This window comes from Chelonia mydas, chromosome 2 (genome assembly GCF_015237465.2).
Source record: "Chelonia mydas isolate rCheMyd1 chromosome 2, rCheMyd1.pri.v2, whole genome shotgun sequence".
NCBI classification, from domain to species: domain Eukaryota; kingdom Metazoa; phylum Chordata; order Testudines; family Cheloniidae; genus Chelonia; species Chelonia mydas.
In genome coordinates this window covers 174,086,532-174,109,436 of record NC_057850.1, presented here as the reverse complement: position 1 = coordinate 174,109,436, position 22,905 = coordinate 174,086,532, and the positions used below count along the sequence as shown (strand labels likewise).

Here is a 22,905-nt window from a genome sequence, read left to right as displayed (position 1 = left end):
TTTCCCGTTGAGGAGACAAGCCAGCAGGTTTGTACAATGTCTCTTGCCCAAGAAGAGATAACTGGTTGGTTCAGTCTCACTAGCAGCTAGGGGAGGGGTTGGTTTGGCTTGCCATCAACTCTAGAAAGTAGACATTGGGGAGCTGGCTAGCTAGAGCCGTTTCTATGCACAGAATTCCTTATGAGCATAAGAAGCTCAGCATATAAATATCCAATGGCATAACAAAACAAATAATGACTGGCTCCAAGGGGAATAGCAATAACATAAAACTGTTCTATCTCGGGGCCTCTCCTTTTGTCCCTCCAGGCCCACGAACATGATACAGTTCTGTGGTGACTTAGAATCCTACTTTTGACGTCTCTGACTCAAAAAATATTTCCAACACACCTCTGAACAACATACTAACCCACAGAACCTTCCTACCAACCCTACAAAAAGAAGGATTCTGCGTGGACTCGTCCTGAAGGTTGAAACAACAGACTGGATTTCTACATAGATTGCTTCCGTCAACGTGCACAGGCTGAAATTGTGGAAAAGCAGCATCACTTGTCCCATAACCTCAGCCATGCTGAACACAATGCCATCAACAGACTCAGGAACAACTCTGACAACATAATAAAAAAGACTGACAAAGGAGGTGCTGTCGTCATCATGAATAAGTTGGGATATGAACAAGAGGCTGCTAGGCAGCTCTCTAACTCCACATTCTACAGGCCATTATCCTCTGATCCCACTGAGGATTTCCAAAAGAAACTACACCATCTGCTCAAGAAACTCCCTGAAAAAGCACAGGAACAGATCTGTGCAGACACATGCCTAGAACCCCGACCAGGGGTATTCTATTTGCTACCCAAGATCCATAAACCTGGAAATCCTGGATGCCCCAGCATCTCAGGCATTGGCACCCTGACAGCAGGATTGTCTGGCTATGTGGACTCTCTCCTCAGGCCCTACGCTACCAGCACTCCCAGCTATCTTCGAGACACCACTGACTTCCTGAGGAAACTACAGTCCATCGGTGATCTTCCAGAAAACACCATCCTGGCCACTATGGATGTAGAAGCCCTCTACATCAACATTCCACACAAAGATGGACTACAAGCTGTCAGGAACAGTATCCCTGATAATGTCATGGCAAACCTGGTGGCTGACCTTTGTCCTCACCCTCACCTTTGTCCTCACCCATAACTATTTCACATTTGGGGACAATATATACCCCTTCAAGTCAGCGGCACTGCTATGGGTACCCGCATGGCCCCACACTATGCCAACATTTTTATGGCTGACTTAGAACAACGCTTCCTTAGCTCTCGTCCCCTAATGCCCCTACTCTACTTGCACTACATTGATGACATCTTCATCGTCTGGACGCATGGAAAAGAAGCCCTTGAGGAATTCCACTATGATTTCAACAATTTCCATCCCATCATCAACCTCAGCCTAGACTAATCCACAAAGCGTTCCATTTCCTGGACACTACCGTGCTAATAAGCGATGGTCACATAAACAACACCCTATACCAGAAATCTACTGACTGCTATACTTACCTACATGCCTCCAGCTTCCATCCAGGGCACACCACACGATCCATTGTCTACAGCCAAGCTCTAAGATATAAGCGCATTTGCTCCAATCCCTCAGACAGAGACAAACACCTACAAGATCTCCATCAGGCATTCTTAAAACTACAATATCCACCTGCTGAAGTGAAAAAACAGATGGACAGAGCCAGAAGAGTACCCAGAAGTCACCTACTACAGGACAGCCCCTGTCATAAATATAAAGGGAAGGGGTTAAGAAGCTCTGATACAGTACTATAAAATCCTCTTACCTGTAATGGGTTAAGAAGCTCAAGTAAACTGGCTAGCACCTGACCAATAAGGGGACAAGATACTTTCAAATTGGGGGTGTGGGAAGGCTTTGTCTGTCTGTCTGTGTGATGCCTCTGCTGGGGACAGATCAAGAAAGCAAGCAATCCAACTCCTACAGAGTTAGTAAGTAATCTAGCTAGAAAATGTGCTAGATTTTCTTTTGTTTTTGGCTTGTGAAATTTGCTGTGCTGGAGGGAATGTATGTTCCTGTTTTTGTGTCTTTTTGTAACTTAAGGTTTTGCCTAGAGGGATTCTCTATGTTTTGAATCTGACTGCCTGTGAGATTATTTTCCATTCTAATCTTACAGAGTGTTTCTTTTATCTTTTTTTGTTCTTCTAATAAAGTTCTGTTTTTTTAAGAATCTGATTGGGTTTTTAGGGTCCTAAAAACCCAAGGCTGGTCTGTGCTCATCTTGTTTATTCCCAAGTCTCCCCAGGAAAGGGGATGCAAGGCTTGGTGGGATATTTGCGGGGGGGGGGGGGGGGGGGGAGACGTCTCCAAGTGGTCTCTTCCCTAATTCTTTGTTAAATCGCTTGGTGGTGGTAGCATACTGAATCCCAGATACGAGGAATTTTGTGTCTTGGGGAAGTTTTAACCTAAGCTGGTAGAAATAAGCTTAGGGGGTCTTTCATGCTGGTCCCCACATCTGTGCCCCAGAGTTCAGAGTGGGGAAGGAAACCCTGACAGGCCCAACAAAGAAAATAACAGAACACCACTAGCTGTCACCTTCAGCCCCCAGCTAAAACCTCTCCAGCACATCATCAAAGATCTACAACCTATCCTGAAAAATGATCCCTCACTCTCACAGATCTTGGGAGACAGACCAGTCCTCGCTTACAGACAGCCCCCCAACCTGAAGCAAATACTCTCCAGCAATCACACACCACACAACAAAAACACTAACCCAGGAACCTATCCTTGCAAGAAAGCCCGATGCCAACTCTGTCCACATATTTATTCAAGTGACACCATCATAGGACCTAATCACATTAGCCACACCATCAGGGGCTCGTTCTCCTGCACATCTACCAATGTGATATATGCCATCATGTGCCAGCAATGCCCCTCTGCCATGTACATTGGCCAAACCGGACAGTCTCTAAGCAAAAGAATAAATGGACACAAATCTGATATCAGGAATCATAACATTCAAAAACTGGGAGGAGAACACTTCAACCTATCTGGCCACTCAGTAACAGATTTAAAGGTGGCAATTTTGCAACAGAAAAGCTTCAAAAACAGACTCCAGTGAGAAACTGCTGAGCTTGAATTAATATGCAAACTAGATACCATTAACCTGGGTTTGAATAGAGACTGGGAGTGGCTGGGCCATTACACATATTGAATCTATTTCCCCATGTTAAGTATCCTCACACCTTCTTGTCAACTGTCTAAATGGGCCATCTTGATTATCACTACAAAAGTTTTTTTCTCCTGCTGATAATAGCTCATCTTAATTAATTAGCCTCTTCCTCGCCATCTTTTCATGTTCTCTGTATATATATATGTATAATCTCTTCTTATTATATGTTCCATTCTATGCTTCCAATGAAGTGGGCTGAAGCCCACGAAAGCTTATGCTCAAATAAATTTGTTAGTCTCTAACGTGCCACAAGTACTCCTGTTCTTTTTTTAGGGTAAATATAGTCTTCTTGGATTGTACATATTACATTTAGCATTTGGCTTCTGGCAATATACCACAACCTCTGACCAATATTTGATAATTATGTCTTCAGAGTCAGTCAGTATTTGTACTTACACATATCTCCTGCTGTGTTGTATGCACACAGATACAAAGAGAAGAATACACATAAGTCTTTTTTATAGAAACAAGCCTTGCTAAGGGAAAGAGGTTCAAGTAAAAAATGTTTATTTTAAGAGGGTGAAGAATATTGACCTTAAAGGAAGTTAGATTAGGCCAACAGAAACCCAAACTCCCTTTAGTTCCTCTGAAAACCGAATTGTTGTATATTAGCTTTGTTTTTGTTATTCATGAGGCTCTTCAGGCATATCTATAATAACAGAATTGCTCCTTCAGCTTAAATGGTACCTTTTTCTTCAACAGCGCTGCTCCCTGAGTGCATTCAAAATAATATCTATTTACTTGAGTGATAAAAGTAAGTTTTACTGCTTTTTACTCTTGTTAGCTCTGCAGAGCCTATACATCTAGGAGAGAGAGAGGGCTTGATTGCATTCTGACTCATGCATCATCCATAGAATTGTTAACAAATTTCTAGTCCCAGGTCAAACGTTTCCCTCAAGGAATAGCAATAGCATCCATGTGCCTCACTGAAGATAATGAGGTTGCACAGATGTAACTTGAAGGGATGATGGGGTTATATACATACAGAGGAGGGCAGAATTTGGCCTGTAGAATTTTTACACTTACAGTGATGTATAAACCAGAAAGAATGCAACTTGACCTTCAGAGTAGAGGGCAAGTTTACAGGTCTGGCAGTTAAAAATAAATTTCATCACTTGTACACTGAACAAATTTGAAATAGATTCACTGTGTGAAAATAAACATAGAACCATAGTGTGTCATCTTTACAGAGCCTTTTTTTTAAAGAAGAAAACCATAGTTTTACAGCAATATTAGGGTTTATAATTGAAGCTCTATCGTTATCTGCCTGTGATGTCAAAAATGAAAACATGTCTCATGTAACAGGAACTGACTGACCATCATTCGACTCAGCGAATGACCTCTAGCAAACCCTTCTCCACACCTTAGAAAGCATAGAATTATTATTCTACATGCATCCTCCATGAAACTAGGGACTAAAGAGAAAGATATTAGTTTTTCAGAGATGGAATTAATAAGATACTGTATGAAAAAACTCTTTAATGAAAAATCCTAAACTGTCTTTTTAAATTCATGAAGTTAGAGACAGCTTCAGATTCATAGATTCCAAGGCCAGAGGGGACCATTGTGATCATCTGATCTGCCCTTCGGTATAACACAAGCCAGAGAACTTCCCCAAAATCATTCCTAGAGCAGATCTGTTAGAAAAACATCCAATCTTGATTTAAAAATTGTCAGTAACGGAGAATCTACCGTGACCCTTGAGAGGTAGCTCTCCTGCTTGCCTTTTGTGAACAGCACCTCTCCTCCTTCTCCCCCTTGGCAGCACAGCACCTGCCTGACCTCGTTCAGGCCTTGGCTGCCCATGATACGCCATCTGCATGCTGCGGATTGTGTTACTGTTGCACAAGTGCAGCCCCTGGGTTACGTTTTGGACGGGTGAGTGAGGTACGGTTCCCTACCAGCACTATGGCATATATCTAGTCCATTTTAAAAAGTTACTTTAAAGTAATTGAATGTCTTACACCTGCCCTTTAGTCCCTCTGCCAGTTTTTGTGACTTTACAACAGTTTATAACAGTTTCTTATTTCTGAAAGTGTTTTCATCTTCCCAGTTGCTATGTAAAGACTCGCACAAATGTCACGGGAAACTGACTGAATATACAGTGAAACTGGCTATTCTTAAAGTGCTGACAAATATACAAAGTAAACAAACTGAGGGTATTATATGCAAGTATCTTTGGGGTGAAATTCTGGCTCCACTAAAGTCAGTGGGAGTGGTCACTGACTTTAGTGAGCTACAATTTCACCTTTGATGTCTTTCACATACACTATTCGTAGATTTTGTAACAGTAGTGGGTAAAACATTTTCAGATTCAAATGAATTTTTAATTAACAGTGAAATACAGTGGTACCAGCATAACATATAGTGTATTTGATATTTACCAGGTAGATAGTTGCAGACTCTCTCTATTGCTGCTTTTGCTGTACAGTTGTGAAACATTGCAAGCTGTTCAATTACTGATACCACAAGCACACATCCTGCAAACAAGCAAAAACAAAGAGATCACTATCTCATACATATGACAGGATTAAATAGAGTGTGAATATAGCCAAGTGGACATGAACCATTGGGTGTTTTGTTTTTTGAGATGTTCCACGGATGATAATATTTCTGGAAAAAAAAAACCCACTTTATTTCTAACTTTTATTAAAACAGTGCTACTTATCAAGCCAGAGGTTGGATGCAATTGGTAGATGAATGCACAAAACAGCCTGAATTTTATATAGCCATATTTAGATCTGGTCAAGTCGCCCATCAAAGCTGACATTTCAAAATTTGTTTTAATTCTGAATCAGAAGAAAACCAGAAATTTCCTGGAACAAAATCTTTCTGAAAAAAAAATTCATTCCAATAAAATCAAGATGTTTTGTTCAAACTTTGATTTTTGTACGTTATATCATAATTTATCATATAAAATAAATTTCTAAAAAATTCACTTTGAAATAAAATATCAAAATGCTTTTTTATCCAAAAAATTTTAAGTTAATTTTTTCAAAAATCTACATGTTCCAGCAGAAAGTTAAGATTTCTACAAAATGGTATTTTCCAATACAAAAATATTTTGTTAGCCACATTGGTGAGAAACACTGTACAAACAAACTAATTTCTAGGTTTGATTCTTGTCCCTAGTGTGAACCCACCTGCAACTAAGAAACAAACTGAGGAAGGAAAAAAAATAGTCTAGTGATCCAACACTATTCCAACAGACAGTATTGTAATCAGCATCTTGGCACTTTGCACATAGCTGGCAATCACATGCCCAAGGTTGATTCACAGTGACTTAACTGTTACATCTTCACAGCATGCACCTGGACAGAAATAGGCAAAAGCTGAAGGAAAAAAAACTCCTGCATGACTGTAGATTAGAAATCACCAACCACAAATATAACACATCAAACAAAACACTCCGTTGACAACATGGCATAGTCCTGCACAGGATCTCCATGGGAGTCAATGGAGGTTCTACACACAGAGGACTTGCAAGAGCAGGCCCCAAGACAGCAAAATAAACATTTGCTAAGGCCGAAATATTTCCTAAATTCACCATGCTCCCTTTATGTGGTTGTATAGGGGTCACTTTCTGAGCTCTGGTAAGCTCAGGGACTGCTCGCTGCTGCTCTAGGCTTGTGCAAGTAGGAACACAGCCTTGCCTCCATTGCACCAGACAGCAGAGAAAGGCTGGTGCACCAGGGGAAATGGCAAGGAAGGAGGGAAGAGGATCTATTTAATCCCAACAGAGCACATTTCAGTCTCCTTGTGTGCAAGGGGAAGCACTAGAGAGCTGTGCCTTTGAGAGGTCCAGTGTCTCTGGTGCTCCTCGAGGAGTGGCTCCACATTGGCCCCTGCACAGAGCTGTTGCTCAAAAGCCAAACATAGCTCCATATAAAACTGTGGTACCTGTCATTGGATCTCCCTTCAGTGAGGCTAGGGGGTGAATGATCTGCAATTTTATAAAGGAGTCATGTTAGATGATGCAAAGTCTTAATAGGCAGCAGGTTTAAAACAAACAAAAGGAAGTATTTCTTCACACAACACAGAGTCAATCTGTGGAACTCCTTGCCAGAGGATGTTGTGAAGGCCAAGACTATAACAGGGTTCATAAAAGAACTAGATAAGTTCATGGAGGATAGGTCCATCAATGGCTATTAGCCAAAATAGGCAGGGATGGTAACCCTAGCCTCTGTTTGCCAGAAGCTGGGAATGGGCGACAGGGGATGGATCACTCGATGATTCCCTATTCTGTTCATTCCCTCTGAAGCACTTGGCATTGGCCACTGTCGGAACCCAGGATACTGGGCTAGATGGACCTTTGGTCTGACCCAGTATGGCCGTTCTTATGTTCTTATGTCTTGACCAAAATAATCAGCAGACCCTTCCTTGACTGCGAAGTTCAAGTCAGGCTTAGGCTATGACTCCCCTGAAACTGGGGCTGTGATCTGCAGCTCATGTAGCTGTACCCTTGCTAGCTTTAATCTAATTAGCTCACTAGAAATAGCAGTGAGGACATGCTGGCCCTGGCTGGACAAGAAAGTACGTACCCAGCAAGGGAGGAGGGTTTGTACAGCGTTTGCTGATGCCATCGTGTCCTCACTGCTATTTTCCCATGAGCTAGCTAGATTAAAGCTCTCATGGGTATGTCTACATGAGCTGCAAATTACATCCCTGGTTGCAGTGCAGACAGACTTAGAGAGTGTACCTGTGTAGTGACAATCAGTAGCACAGGCTGTGTGTATTCTAGGAGCTAGAGAGCTGGAGAGAATTCTAAGATCTACTTGTTTCCAGCAGCCCAAATAAAGAATTCCCTTTGTATTCAATACAGCTGAGTCCTGTCTCTTTTCTCCCACCAGGGACTACTGAGGAGACTCAGATCTCAGGTTTTTGTTTGACACAAAATAGAGATGCAAAATTCAAATACTGATACAGATCCAACCTTTCCCAAAGCTCAGAGCTATTAACATTCAGGCTTTTGGTCAGGCCTATATCTAGTAAGGGGCAGATAAATTCTCTATTGATGACCCTGCCACAATGTGCTAATAAACCAAACAAGGTGTTATTTTCCAACATAAGGCTGCAATATTCTTCATGGGCCAGGTTATGAGTTGGAAACTGGTGGAGAAAACATACCACCACTGGAAATTATTAGGCCCAATCTCTTTATTGAGAGTTTTTATTACAAGGTAATATAATTCTATATAGAGAAAAGCAAACTTTATATTTTATAGGAAGTAATTCAAGGACACCAATGGGAATAGCAGGGAGCTCACCATCTCATAGTAGACATAAAAAACCCTGCTTCACTATACTTAAGATCATTAAACAAAACCCTCAACAGGACTCCTTCACAGATGTAATTTAGAAGGCATGCTAATTATAAGAATGGATACTTACACAAAACAGAGAATAAATTGAGACAGACACCAAGGAAGAAAGACAGCAGCACATTTCAAGGAATTAGCACTTAATCAAAAAAAAATCAGTTCATAATGAGGAAAATATCCCAAATAATAAAGACCTTACCAACAAAATCAGAGACCCAACGTCAATGCCCAAAGCAGACATACCGTACATCCTATACCCACCGTGGAAACCCTGCTAGGAACATATCCAGGAGGGACTTCTATATACCTAAGGCCCCCACCACTGTATGTCTGAGCACCTTACAAATATTAGCAAATTTACACTCCCAACCCCTATTGCTTTTACAGAGATTAAATAACTTGCTCATACTTACATAGGAAATATGTGGTAAGGCTAAGAAGTAAACTTGTCTCTTGAGTACCAGTCCAGTGCTTTAACCACAGGACTACCCCTCTTTTCACAGCCCTCAGTCTAAAGAGTTTACAGTCTCAAAGACAGGAGTAGAAAGATGAGATGCACTAGCCAAACGAGAGGCAGGATCTGGCTTTGATATTTCTAAAAAGTAGTAGTTATTATTTTTCATTTTTATTGTGTGTGGGCCTTACTGAAGAAGTGACTCTTCAGGGAAGATCTGAATGAAGATGGGACACTGGCTGGGAGAAGTGGGTTCGGAACGTCATGCATTGCATTCATGGCAGCCTGGAAAAAGTGCAAAGATGGGAGTGGGAGAAGAAAACTATGGGGGCATCGAGGTCAACACTGTTGGCAAAGCAAAAGGCATGAGGGGAGAATGTGACAGGAGACAAGAGCCAAATGTAGGCTCAGGCAGAAATGAGCACAGCCTGGAATTCAGGGCAAAATGTTCAAACTGATGCCCTGGCAAGGAGAACCTGATGAAGTGGTTCAAACAAGGGAGTGAGAGGATCTATTGGCAAATTCCAAGGCTGGTCACATTCACAGAGAAAAGACATATTCTCCCCTACACCCCCCCCCCCCCCCCCCCCGGGGCCCAATGTAGGTAAAATTTGCAGAGATTTTCATTTAGATTTTGAACATCTACTTCCTCAAGCTGAGCAACCTGTCACTTTGAGCAGCTGAAGGTTATAAAGACTGCAGCACAGAAAAAATAATGTTCCATTTGTCTTTGTGATATAACAGAGAACTCCGCATTTTCACTGCTCTGTCACCACGTAAGCCCCTGATAGCATTCCCTCTGTATCTCCTGTACACGATATATTCATTTCTCAATTAAGACAGCAATAAAGCGCACATCTGCTTTTCTTTCAAAGCACTGTACTGTAGCCATTTATAGCAGGGATGAAGTTTCAGTCATAGCCATGGTTACAATCCTGTCAGTCCTTGTGGAAGTCTTCTTCCTACCTCAAGCATCTTCTTGCACTCTATCAGGCAGGAAGGAACTATTTGCTGTTGTGGTTAGGGATCCATATAGCTGCCATTTAATGTAACCAGTCAGTGTGATACCATACGCTCATTGATGATGTGATTATATGTTGTAATCATAGCATGTTTGCAGTCATGCAGAAAGGGGAGGATGTACATCCTGTGTCATGTCACTTCTTTTCTGGTCTTCACAGCTGTACTGTAGTATCCAAAAACTGAACTAAGTATTATATTCACTTCATATTTCAGATGCAGCAGCATGTCAATAAGATGCATGCAAGAATGTTAATTACATTGTTACATGGATGCATGTCCAGATTGCATTCTGATATACTACAGAAAGATTTATTTCAGTGTAAAACTAAGACTGATAGAAAACAAATCAACATAATGATTCATCCTTTCCTTCCCAAAGCCCTAGAAAAGAATGACACATGGTGAAGTTATAAATATTCCCCAAGTGGATTTTGGGAAGTTCAGGGTGGAATTCTGATCTCTTTAAATTATAAGACACTCAAGGCAGGGACTGTGCCTTAGTGCACACTGATCATACCATAATCATAATGATACAATCCATTTTTCTCCAGGCATATACTAGTAACATCAGCAGTGTTCACTTTTGCTACAGCCTTTTTTAAAAAACACTTCACAATAAGTAGACAAATCATCAGCTCCTCACACAGAAATATTAGCAAATCTTCATAAGACATTTATGGTCAGTACTCTGTTGGCTAAAAATGGAAAATCATTAGGTAGATAAAAAGGAAATGAGGGGGGGGGGAAAGAAAAAGTCAACTGCCTTTGAAAACCTGGTGAAATCTCACTGCTTTAATCACTTCTGCTGATGTCAGAGAATATTTTCAGAGAGTATATAAGCTTTTTAATACCGTGGGCTCAGTGGAAAAGCAAGTTAACCAGTTTCAGATCTAGAAATACCTGTTTATAGCTTTTTTAATTCAGCAAATTGATATTTGATTTATTTTTCATATTGTGGGAGGCACATATGAAGCAAGTTTAATTGGTTCCACAATTGAAGTTAAAAACTTGCATTTATGTTGTAGTTGTGTGGGATTTTCTTTATAAATAAGATTCAAGAAATGGACTGTTCCATGGTACTTGATAATAGGTTTCAATGCCTTGACAGGTTGAAGAATGTTTTCTCTAGGAGAAATGCATTGGTATTATAATGCTTACTAGCCATTAGAAACTAGACTCTGGTATTAATAAAATACCTGCCTCTTTTAGAGATAGTTTGTCCCATTTGCTGTTAATTTATGAGGAGATAAGAGGAAACCATAACCATTTTACTCAGCAGCAGTAATCTGAAAATTCACATGTCAAGGAGCACTTTTCCCCATGTATTTGAAAATAGTGTTTAATAATAAAATGACATTACCAATAGACTAGAAAAAATCATACCCTTATAATAAAACCAGAGCAAGAGAGATTCATTTCTTGGCCATGCAGTCTCTAGCAATCTCAGCAGACTGTTTAACTTAATCCACTTCTGCAGCAACATACAAAAGAAACTATCATTAGAATTATATCTATGGCTGCTGTGAAAGTGTCAAGGCACACAGAGTTGCCTCTTTAGTTTTCAGGTTTCCAATTTCAGATAAGTTTTTGTAAAGCCAAGACTTTATCAAATGGATTCTCTGGCACTCTGCATGAACCTACAGACCTTCAGGTTACTGACTGAGAATAGCCTGTCATCCTTTACTTTGATCTAGGGTTCTAGACAATGGAGTTTTTCCTCACCCCTCCACCCTTACTGAACTCCTAGTTAGGCAAACCGCCCCTCTGAAAAGTGCAGTTCAGACAGGAAATGAGAGAAAGTTTCCAGGCAGATTGCTTCCAGCATTGCACAAACTCTGTGGGCGAGATTGTGGCTAGCCCTTTCACAAACACACATGGTGGTGAGGAAACAACTAGCTTCCCCTTTTAGGCCGCTAACGATGCTTCCCCTGTTATGCAGCTCACCCAAGCTGAGGTAGCACAAGTCTCTGTACTTGGGCTGGGGTGTAGATGGAGGGGCTACCCAAAATGGCAGTCCCCGCGCTCAGAGGAGTGTCAGGGCTGCGACTAATTTGTTTCCACTGGGAGCAACGCACTGAAAAGGCAGCGGGGAGTGGAAGGAGCTATGGCTCTGCCTTTCCAGCCCCAAGGAGCCAGCCAGTTGTGCAGCAGAGAGAATGTTGTACCCCATAAAGGGGTGTTGCAAATTATTCTCTGCCCCTCGTGCTACTGGGATGCACAAGGAGGCACTCTCTCTAAAGCGGTGCCGAGTTGTGAGAGGGGGGTGGCAGTCTGTGCAGAAGAGTACCTACATAATGAACACCATTTGGCGGAAAGGCACAATATTCGGTCTTCAGGGGTATCTTTTTGAAACTTGGACTATAGGGCAGTGTCTCGAGAATGGGATGAACTCCACTCCAACAGAGAACTCCACCCTTCCCCTTGAACATGAGTAATCATTCCTAGTCCTCCCTCCTCCAGAAGCAGTGCAAGGTGTAACAGTGTGTACTGTTTGCCCTGCATGTGTCTACTTGCATTGACTTCATGACTTCATTTACATATTGTCTTCCCACCCTACTGAGCAAACCCAAATAGAAAGACTTACTGCATGGGAAAGTCACTGCTGCACAGGCAGCTGGCATAAAACAGTTTTGTTAGTAAGTTGTGTCTTTCCCTTGTGTGTTTAAATAAGACATATGCTGCTGCAGAAGGAAGTCAGGAAACTCTGATCACTCCATATTAACACTGTAATAGCTGAACTGGTGAGATGTGGAGGTACCATTTGCTACCCAGGTGCACTGAATGTTCAGGAGCCAAGCTAACACTGGCTGACTCCCCTCACAGTTGCTCAGAATCAGCCGCAGAGGGGAGGGCTATTTCTTCTCTAAGGGATAGATTTTTGCTCAGTAATCGATGGGGTCAGGAGCGAAGCACCCTGCAGAGAAGAACTGATTGCTGGCTCCATTTCTTGCTTTCTCCACCCCACTTCCAAAGATCCTAAGCCTAGCCCTGCAGAGCTCCCGTGGAACAGCATCCCCAATCGCCAGTGGGCACAAGCCTGCAGCAGTCCATTCTTCCTGCTTTCCACTTTGGGTAGAGATTGTTTTTGCCTAAGGTGCCACAAGTACTCCTTTTCTTTTTGCGAATACAGACTAACACGGCTGCTACTCTGAAACACAAGACAGCATCTGATCCTATTTCCCCATGTTAAGTATCCTCACACCTTCTTGTCAACTATCTAAATGGGCCATCTTGATTATCACTACAAAAGTTTTTTTCTCCTGCTGATAATAGCTCATCTTAATTAATTAGCCTCTTACTCCACCTTTTCATGTTCTTGGTATGTGTGTGTGTGTGTGTGTGTGTATATATATATAATAGATATATAATTTTCTTACTATATGTTCCATTCTATGCATCCGATGAAGTGGGCTGTAGCCCACAAAAACTTATGCTCAAATAAATTTGTTAGTCTCTAAGGTGCCACAAGTACTCCTGTTCTTTTTGCGGATACAGACTAACACAGCTGCTACTCTGAAACCCATCTGATCCTAGTTATTAAAGAACATCCTCCATAAAATGAGTTCAAGTTCAATGGAAAATAAAGACAGATCTAAATATACAGCAAAACCTCCTGATTTCTATCTGTAAAAGAGTGACCCTTATAAAAATGAATATCCATTCCCAAATGTTGTATATATCTTAAATGTTTCCTATTGATATCAAGAACGAAGATTTTCTGAAGCACACTGAGCACTTCTCCCATTTCATGCAGTTGTCTGGCCCCTACCACCTTGCCTTCCCATACACCTGCATTTGGACGAGGAGTCTGGTTGTCTTGACCTCTCCTATGTTTACTGGTATTTTTATCTTCTTCAGCTGAATAGATTGGTAAATTAGCTAAGAGCTGGGGCTGATAATATATGGTTTCAACAGGCACAACATTGTTCTAAGTCAATATCCCTTAATCTATTGTATTTCACAGTTAATACAATACTTGTCCAAGTTTCAGAAAACTCTGTTACAAAAGGAGCCTTAGGATATGGAGGAAAATCAGGAAACAGAGTTAATAAAAAATGTCTTGGCTATCTCAGTTGGAGTCCTTAGGGATGATTAATACAGCATAGAGTGTATAGCCAGAGAGGGCTCTGAGACATTTCTGGAACTGTACTTCTGAAGAGAATTTGTTGTATTTTGACTTGCTTCAACATCCTGGGCTAAAATTATCCCAGAAGCAAAAAAAAAAAAAAAAAAAGAGAGAGAGAGAGAGAGGAAACGTGATCTAATGGTGAAGGCACTTGAACTGATTTTCAGGTGAAAGTGAAGTCAATGGAGATGTGACAATTTACACCAGTGGAGGATCTGCCCATGGAGTTGTGAGTCTTGGAGTCTATTCTGTCAGAGACTTCCTGCGTGACTTTGGACAAGCCAATTCCCAAGGCCTGAGTTTCCCCATCTGTAAACAGGCTCAGTGTTTGTAAAGTGCAATGAAATCCTTGAAGGCAATTATAAAATTATTATTTTATAGGGCTTGTTCACTTTCCCCCCTACCTGCTTCCTGATAAGCACACATGCAGATGCATGCTATTCTATAGAAGACAGTACATCTGAATTTCCATGTGGCCAAATGTGCATTTCCCCCCACAATTCCTCCAACTCTGCATCACTCACTGTACAATGGATTTATATGGGCCTTGTATGTCAAAAACCTCACCTACCAGGCTACCCGGAGGTTTTATGGCTTTTGAAGAAAAAGTACAAAGAGACCTGAGTTTGGGAGGTTCTGAAGGACAAAATTCAGATTTTAGTTTTCCATATCGTATAGGCATAATATGTAAATACATTTGATAGAGACACTGATGTGATTGTAATTTTAGGTACCCACTTTTAAAAATGTTCGCATAAACTATACATTTCCCCCTAAATTTGTTGTGTTACGCAACATATTTTGCATGTTAAATACATATGGCAATACACAAATTTTATTTAGAATATCACCAAATTTGTCAATTTTCATTATATTTGAGCTATGCTGCATAATGTAATGTAGTGCATTACCATACATTTAAAATATTAATATCAATATATTGATATTTTAAGTGTATTGCATCTCAGTAGATGGCATAAAAACCTAGGAACATCACATGTGTCACTTTTCTTGTTTACCACAGTCACTCTGAGCATCATGCAATAGCAGGGACAGAACTCTAATCTTACTGCTCAAAAAACAAAGGTCTGTATTTATTATTCTCTCTTCTAGATACCATACAGGGGCCATGATATAGATGCGGAAAGTTCTGATTCCACCCAGTAGAGGTCAGTGGTACCTATCCACATTGGCAAAATAGATGCCTGGTGCTACACAAGGTATATCTGAAAGATAATCATTTAGCAAAATATATAACAAGCATTTCCAATGGACTTTCCTCGTTGATATTGTTTAATATAAAAATGTGTGTGTGTGTGTAATGTAAGAAGTGATGTTCTCTATTCCTCTTTTCTCTGACACCCCAATTATGGAAAGCTTCCCTCTTCAGAAAGGTGCTTAAGCACATGCTTAAAGTTAAGCATGTGCTTAAATCCCACTGAAGTCTGAATTGGCGTCAGAAAGGTTTGATCACATCTTTACTTCCAGTTTGTCCTCAGTCTAATGAGAAAAAACCTACCACAGTAATTATTGATGCAGTAACACCTAGAAGCCCCAGTTGTTCTAGGTACCGTATATATACAAACATACCAAAAAGATGGTCCTTTCCCCAAAAAGCTTACAATTTTAACATATTATATGCACAAAAGTAAAGAGATTCAAATGTAGGACTCCCCAAACCACCGAAATGTGTTCACTGAGTACATGCAATACTTCTGATGACTCTATAAGGAGAAAAGATATATATACACAAGCATTTGGTGGCTGAGTTACACCTATTATGTGAATCATAAACAACTTTTCATCACCATATCATTCAAATGGGCCAAAAAAGAATGTTACTAAAGGTGCAAGGGGGAAAAAAAACCAAACTTACCTTTGGGCTAAGAACAAGTACAAGGAATTTCAACCCCAAGGGTGATGGGTAAAATGTTCAAAAGCACCAAAATGTATGTAAGTATGCTACATACATTCTTTACAGCACTCATTGTTATATGTATGATTTATGGTCACTGTCTTTCGATGAGATTCCTAAGTGCCTGAGTCACTTTTTAAAATGGGACTTAGGTGCTTTTGAAAATGTTACCCTATATTTCTTGAAATTTCTCTGAAAATAGAGGCTTAGAATGAAAATATCTATTCAACTGTTGGTATAGTATCACTACCATAGTGCTATATATATGCCTGGGATTCATATATCCATATCTCAACCAAAGGGAAAAATATATAGCAAACATTTAACATTCACTACTGGGTATGGGCCAAATCCTGCTCACTTTCATCTGTGTAAATCAAGAGTAACTTCAATTAAGTGAATGGCTTCACTCTGCATTTACACTGGTTTACGTGAGATCAGATCTGAATCTAGCCTAGACTGTCAGCCTAAAATGAATTATGGTTTTACACTGATGCCAAAGTATGACATTTTACAGCACTCATTGGTCTATACATTATGTTTTATAGCACACTGCTTCCCTAGACAATATCTACACAGCCATTTTGTTTCAGCATTATTATTAAAAGCCTCTCACTGTGTTAGGTATGTGCCACTGTATTAAATTATCAGGAACTGCAAACAACATTGATCTGAGATTTGGAATTTACTACTCTACAGTAAGAGATAGGGTGGGTGAGGTAATCTTTTTAATATCCTGGGACCGACACAGCTACAGTTACACTGCATACGCTACAGTAAATTATTCAGTCCTGCATCCACGCCATAAAAAGCACAGCTAGACAGTTTTAAAAGTTGGATATCACACAAACTATCAGGGCTGCAAATTAACGCTTTATAACACAGGAGAGCCTGGAATTATGGGTTGGGTTTTTTCTCTGCTTTTCTGAAGTTGTTATTGTTATTATTAAAAATATACATGGTTTTAATATGGTGCCTACCGCATCTTCCCCCCTGCCCCCAGAAGTTAGGTTCTTACAGATGAATGTGAGAGGTGGTCCAAGGAAGTTGATGAGAAGAATGAAGCAGAATTACATTGGCCCTGGTAAAGCTAAAATTGGCCTGTGTGGCTGCTGACCCATGCAATATCGGTCAGCTAGAGAAGATTAAAAGAGCTGCTGCCCAAACATATTGTGCTGTCTCTGACTAATAGCCTCATTCCACAGGGCAGCCAAAGGGGAGCTGCGAAGGGGGCTGTGCAAGCTGAAGTTTTAAAAAAAATAAAATGTGCAATTAGCAAGAAGTGCCCGGCAACTGCAACATGCAGTCTCATCCTTACAAGAGACTCCACAGATCGTTTGCACAGATCCCCCTACAGCGCTCTCTGGCAACAGAGGAGAGAACAGAAGCTTATTTTAAAAATCACTAGCAATGTAAAAATATACAACAGAGATGCAAAAGAAGAAATGACAAGAGACAGAGAATGTGATGTTCGACGTGGCCAACAATAATACCAGGTATTCAAACTGTGGTTAGCAAATATTAACTATTTATTTCCCACCACAGATGGGGAAAATGGAGACATAAGAGGTTAAAGGCCACACTCTCAGCTGTGCGTGTAGTAACTTGCTCGACAAGTTGTCTCATTGAAAGCAGAGGGCTACTCTTGTCAAAAAGTACACATGAATGTTAATAAGGGTTTACAAATCTGGTCCTAACCGGCTTTTTGAGGCCACACAACAAGATAGTGGCAAAGCCAGACTCAGAACTCAAGGGCTCCTAACTCACCTATCCTGCATGCAGAGCCCTAGGTCTGGGCCTCTATAGGGAAAAGCAGCTGTTTCCCTATAGCTGTAATTTAAATATATAAAATAGGCAGCAGTTTAAACCCTTCTTATCTGTCATGTGCAACACAAAGAAGAGCAGAAGGAGTCCCTAAATTGTTTGTAATGTCTTTATTTTAAAATACAGCATCATAAAAGTCCTCTTTTACATAGGACTACATTGAAATTGTGAGGATAGTTTTCATTTTCATAAGTATATTCCCAAAAAGCCTTCTGTAGATTGAGGAACAGAATTTTTAAACTAGTCTGGCATGTGATTGTGTGTGCAAAATGCACACACAATTATATGTATTATTTTTGTGCTATTATTAGGACTGGATGAAAGTTAACTGTCAAAACTGATTATTGATGGAAAATTCAGTTTTCAAAAAAATTAATTGTTTTGAGAAAAATGCCTGCACTCTGCAGAACATTTTGATTTTTTATTGAAAAATCAGACATTTGAAAACAAATATTTTGACCAAAACCCAAAATATTGATTTCAATATCCTGTCTTGGTTCCTCATGGGAGTTGTATCTTGGTTTCCTCTGCCTCTGACCTCCTCCATGGGCTTCTGAGGTAAACAACATCTCCCATGATGCACTGTGGCCACTTCCCCTCACCATGAGGGGAGAATACAGTGCATCATGGGAGATACAGTCTGACCTCAGAGCCTGGACTACAGAGGAGACCAGATGCATGAAACACCTGAATTACAACTCCTATAGGGTACCATAGCAGCATTCCTGAAACAAAATCTTTTGATTTTCAGTTTCACTGAAAAGTCAAACTGTTTAGTGGAAAATTTCAACAATTATCTTTTCCCCCAGTTTCCACAGAAATTTTTCACAAGGCTCATTTTCCAACCAACTAGTTATTACCACGGTTACACATGTAAATCAGGTAAATTGCACACACAGGTGCACTGAACTGTCCATTCAAATGAGCAGTTGCCCAATTCACTTATCCAAAGGATGTAACTGTCTTGGAAAGTTAACCACCAGTTGGACAGCTAACCTGTCTGAAAGTCTGCTACTCAAAGAAAATCTTCCTATATATTTTACAGTGGGCATTTGCACTGGAGAGTTTGCCATTTCCTGTTAAAAATACTGCTTCATCTTATATCAACATATGATGTATATGAAAATGGGAGTCCTGTATGATTCTTCAATCTCTCTCACTCCTGTCCAAAACAGAGAATTCAGTTAATAAGTCTGTGGCTTAGGGAAGCTGTTGAAGAGGAGTCAGAAATGATGTCCACACTTCCCTAAGATAGATAGATAGATAGATAGATAGATAAAAAAGAATCCTATCTTCCTTGCTTTTAAGCAGGTTAGTTTTATTGACTTAGGGACTGATTCTTCTCTCACACCACTTTAACTCCAGGCACTTCTGTGCAGTTACTCCTGCTTTACACCAGTGTAAGTGTAAAAAATCAGATCCTCAGAGCTTTGTTGATTAAAGGGAAGAAACATAAATGGCTTGTCATTGTTTTCAAAATTAATACAGAAAGCGGGTAATAAGAAGTTAAACCACAGGCATTGCAGTCTGGGATAACCAATGGTTGTGTGTGTACGAAATTACAAAGCCTCTCTTGCAGGCCCCCTGCACTTACATTTTTAATGATCTTAACAGCACCAATTTAGCTTGCAGAGTTTTCAGGGGCATGACAATCTGTTTTGGTCATGAGTCAAATTCTGGTGTCATATAGATGGTTTCAGCACAATTAGTGATTTTCTCTACATCAAGAAGAGTGATCTGGATTCTCTCTCTCTATGCACAAAGTGTAGGGGCAGAGTTTTGAGGGTCTCTTCAAAGAGGGAAGAGATATTAGATGGAGGGTCAATGATGTTAGGGATGGGATGAAAGTAGAATTTACTTCCCTTGTATTCCAGTGCCTTATGCAGCCAGCTAAGATTCAGATGCTTACCATGGTGATGGATGTGGTATTCAAAGATAGATAAGATAGATAATGGCCTTGTGCAAAAATTAAAGGGACACAAACTTTTACAAAAATCACATATTGTAAGCAAACTAAATCCCTTACCCATGTTAAAACCTGAATTATTAAAACTGAAGGAATTTAAAAAATACAATTTACTTTTCACTGTTTGTATTGTTTGTTTACCATTTACACTGCTGTCTCCTTGGACAGTAAATAGCAATTAATTCCATTTTGCTATGTTTACAGTTCGTTTCACTTTCAGGTTCCCCATGCTTCAGTGATTGGGTTACAGACACTGCAGGGCAACATTTATTTGTTGAAAAACAATTATTCCTATTACACATTTTTAATTCATGGAAAAGTTTTCTACTCATCTTAAGTTTTGCAAAAGCTTGTTTTTACAAAGCCTGCATTTAATTCTCCGTTTCCGAATCATAAAAGTAATTTTATAGCCTCAAAATAGAGGATTCTTCCTTGTACACACAGAAACATAACAAAACTTGTATAAACAGTGTGAAAACTGATATGTGAATCCTATGGGAACTAATTCAGTGAAAACTGAATTATCTAGAGAGGGACAAAAAAGTGTCTCTTTGGTCACAAAGCAAATTGATGTTTGTTTTGTCACTATATGTCAATTAAAATAAATCAATAAAAGCTGCACTCCCTACTTTAGTTGATTCTCCTGCCTACTGCACTTTAACCACAGATGTCAGAAATGCTCCGAGATGACTCTGACATTAGTACTTTTATCAGATTCGCTACACCTTGGGAGTAAATTGACCAAGTCCATGTTGGGTGAACATCACTCCACCCTCATAAAGCCCAAATCATCTCATATTTGGTTAAGTGCATGGACCCTGGGTGTGTGCATTTAAATCACATCTCAACCTCCATGGCTACTGGTTCAGCATGCAAGTTGGAAAAGGAGCTGCAAACCTCCATGCCATTTATACAGGTAGTTAGGACCACTGAATCCATGTATCTCAAGGCTTCTTCCTTAACACTTCTCAATGCTTCCCTTTGCGCTGGCCTTTCAGACCAGAGCAGACACATCCTCCGAAGCAGGTAAATGCTTAAGTGATGCAAAAAGCCTTGCACAGGCCCTTCACATTAGATGAATTTCACCCTGAACACCAGGAATATATTGTCAAACCCAAAGAAGCACTCACAGAGCTCTGTGTCCCAAACCTAAATGTATTTCTTAAGAAGATTTTGCCATGCAAAACCAACTGAGATGAAACTTCTGTTTTTTGAGGGTGTCTTGGGGGAGGGGAAGGGAAGTTCATCTGTACAATAAAATAAAACATAGTAACATACATTCAAAACAGCCACAATAAATATTAAAAACAATCACATCCTGTTTTCGGTTCTCTAGCTACTAGGTGTGAAAGCCAGTATCACCAATACTTCCTGCAGACCAAGGGTATGAATTCTATCAAACAGCAGCTCCAAACCCCATGTTAGCCTTGAGAGTCTTAAAACAGTTATTATTTGGGCTAAGATTACTGGTGGTTTGCAGCAGCGGCAGCTGTTGAAACAGATAAAGGATGATTTATTACGTGCACAGCTAGCCTCTGTTTACCAGTGTAATAACAAATGAACGAACAAAGCAAGCAAACAAAACCTGAATACATACCAAGACAGGTGTGTCCATTGTCACTCCCACCAGAGACCAAAGTTGGTTGGGCTCTACCAGAGAGAGGTGAGGTTGAGATGTCCTTCAGTGGAAGCATGAGGAGGAAAAGGGAGAAGAATAGAGGGGGAAACGCCTGCCAGGACCCCCTCATCCTAGAGAAAGGAAGAAAGAACGAACTGTAATATAGGAAGAGTACTCAGGGACACACATACCCCTAATACTCAGGGAGAGAATGGCACACCTGCTTCTCAGTCATAATCTGACAGAAAGAAACTCACACACCCTCCCTGCTACACAGGGAGCGTCTCTTTCACCCCCAGCTGCTCTTTTGGTGCTCAGGGAGAATCTCACACACACATATATTTCCCCCCCCCTCCCCCCACACCCCTCACTGGTACTCAGGGAGGGTCTCTTCCTCCAATCCCCAATTACTAATATTCACAGACAGTTGCACAGCCTCTCACTAGTATCCAGGGGTCTCTCCTCCCTCATAAGTACCTAGAGAGGCTCCCCCTCCCTCACTAGTACTCACACAACATCCCCCCTCTCACCAGGAACTTAGAGAAAATCAGTAGGACTGTACCCCCTCCTCCCCACAGCTCCCCCACACCTGTATTATCCCTTTCTCTTTCCCTCCTTTTCCTTCCCTGCTGGCCCTGGAACAGAAGGGGGCCCGTATGCACTGCTGTGGCTCTGGGCTCTTCAGCCACTTGCAGCAAGGGCAGCAGCAGCGGATGACTAACTGATCATAAAACCACAGCAAGTGCTGGAGCCGCTCGGCATTAATAAGGCAAGACACTCCCCGGTACAGCTAGTGTGGCAAAAACAAAACACAAAAGAAAAAAGCCCAGAAAAAAATAATACCTAACCCAAACTCTTCCAGTAATATCTCAGCCTGGGCCTTCCACTTTCAGATAGAAATAATGAATATTAATAATAGAAGAAAATACCCTCTGAGTTGGTGACACACTCCCTGCAAACAGCTCAGTCTTCTGTTTTCTTCTTCCCTTTTTCTTAACAAGTGTAGTTTGATCACTGTGGGGGGTGGCAATTAGGCTGTAGGGTTCCCAGACCAGTGTTTTACTTGTGTCATTCTGCTGAAGTCTAATCATGAGGAAAGAAAAGAAGCCAAGCCAAGTTGCCAACATAATGGGAACAAAGGGGATGCAGGGAGCTGACTGGTTCAAAGCAGACTTGGACATCTCTATTCTCATCAGTATTTTCAAAGTTTGTTTACATCCCCCACCAGTGTCTGAGGGTTAAAAAGCCAGATACACTTACTACTTGGACCATCTAAGCAACTGAAGGTTTGCTGCCTGTTTTTCAAATAAGGTTTGAAACAAAAATTGAAGTAAAGTCCACCTCTGCCTGCAGCAGAAATGAATAGTGAAATGATAACTTAAAATGGCGTAATGGCAGAGATGGAATGAGCCCAAATGTCTTA

At 40.7% G+C, this 22,905-nt stretch overlaps 1 protein-coding gene across 6 annotated transcripts in view; it reads right to left on the bottom strand.

Moving 5' to 3' along the window:
• AOAH (acyloxyacyl hydrolase) overlaps positions 1-22,613 on the bottom strand; it is a 162,872-nt gene extending 140,259 nt beyond the window's left edge. For 2 of the 6 annotated variants that reach the window (XM_037890054.2, XM_037890055.2), the window contains exons 1-3: positions 22,412-22,568; positions 21,462-21,613; positions 5,620-5,715 (exon numbers count right to left, since the gene is read on the bottom strand). In XM_037890054.2, coding sequence (XP_037745982.1) covers positions 5,620-5,715; positions 21,462-21,612 — 247 coding nt within the window. In that variant the 5' untranslated portion in view covers position 21,613; positions 22,412-22,568. Of the gene's footprint in view, positions 1-5,619; positions 5,716-21,461; positions 21,614-21,702; positions 21,799-22,071; positions 22,244-22,411 lie in introns of those variants that run through there. The other 4 variants (XM_007065889.4, XM_007065890.4, XM_043540602.1 and 1 more) reach the window with 4 other exon arrangements.
• Positions 22,614-22,905: the final 292 nt, after the last annotated feature.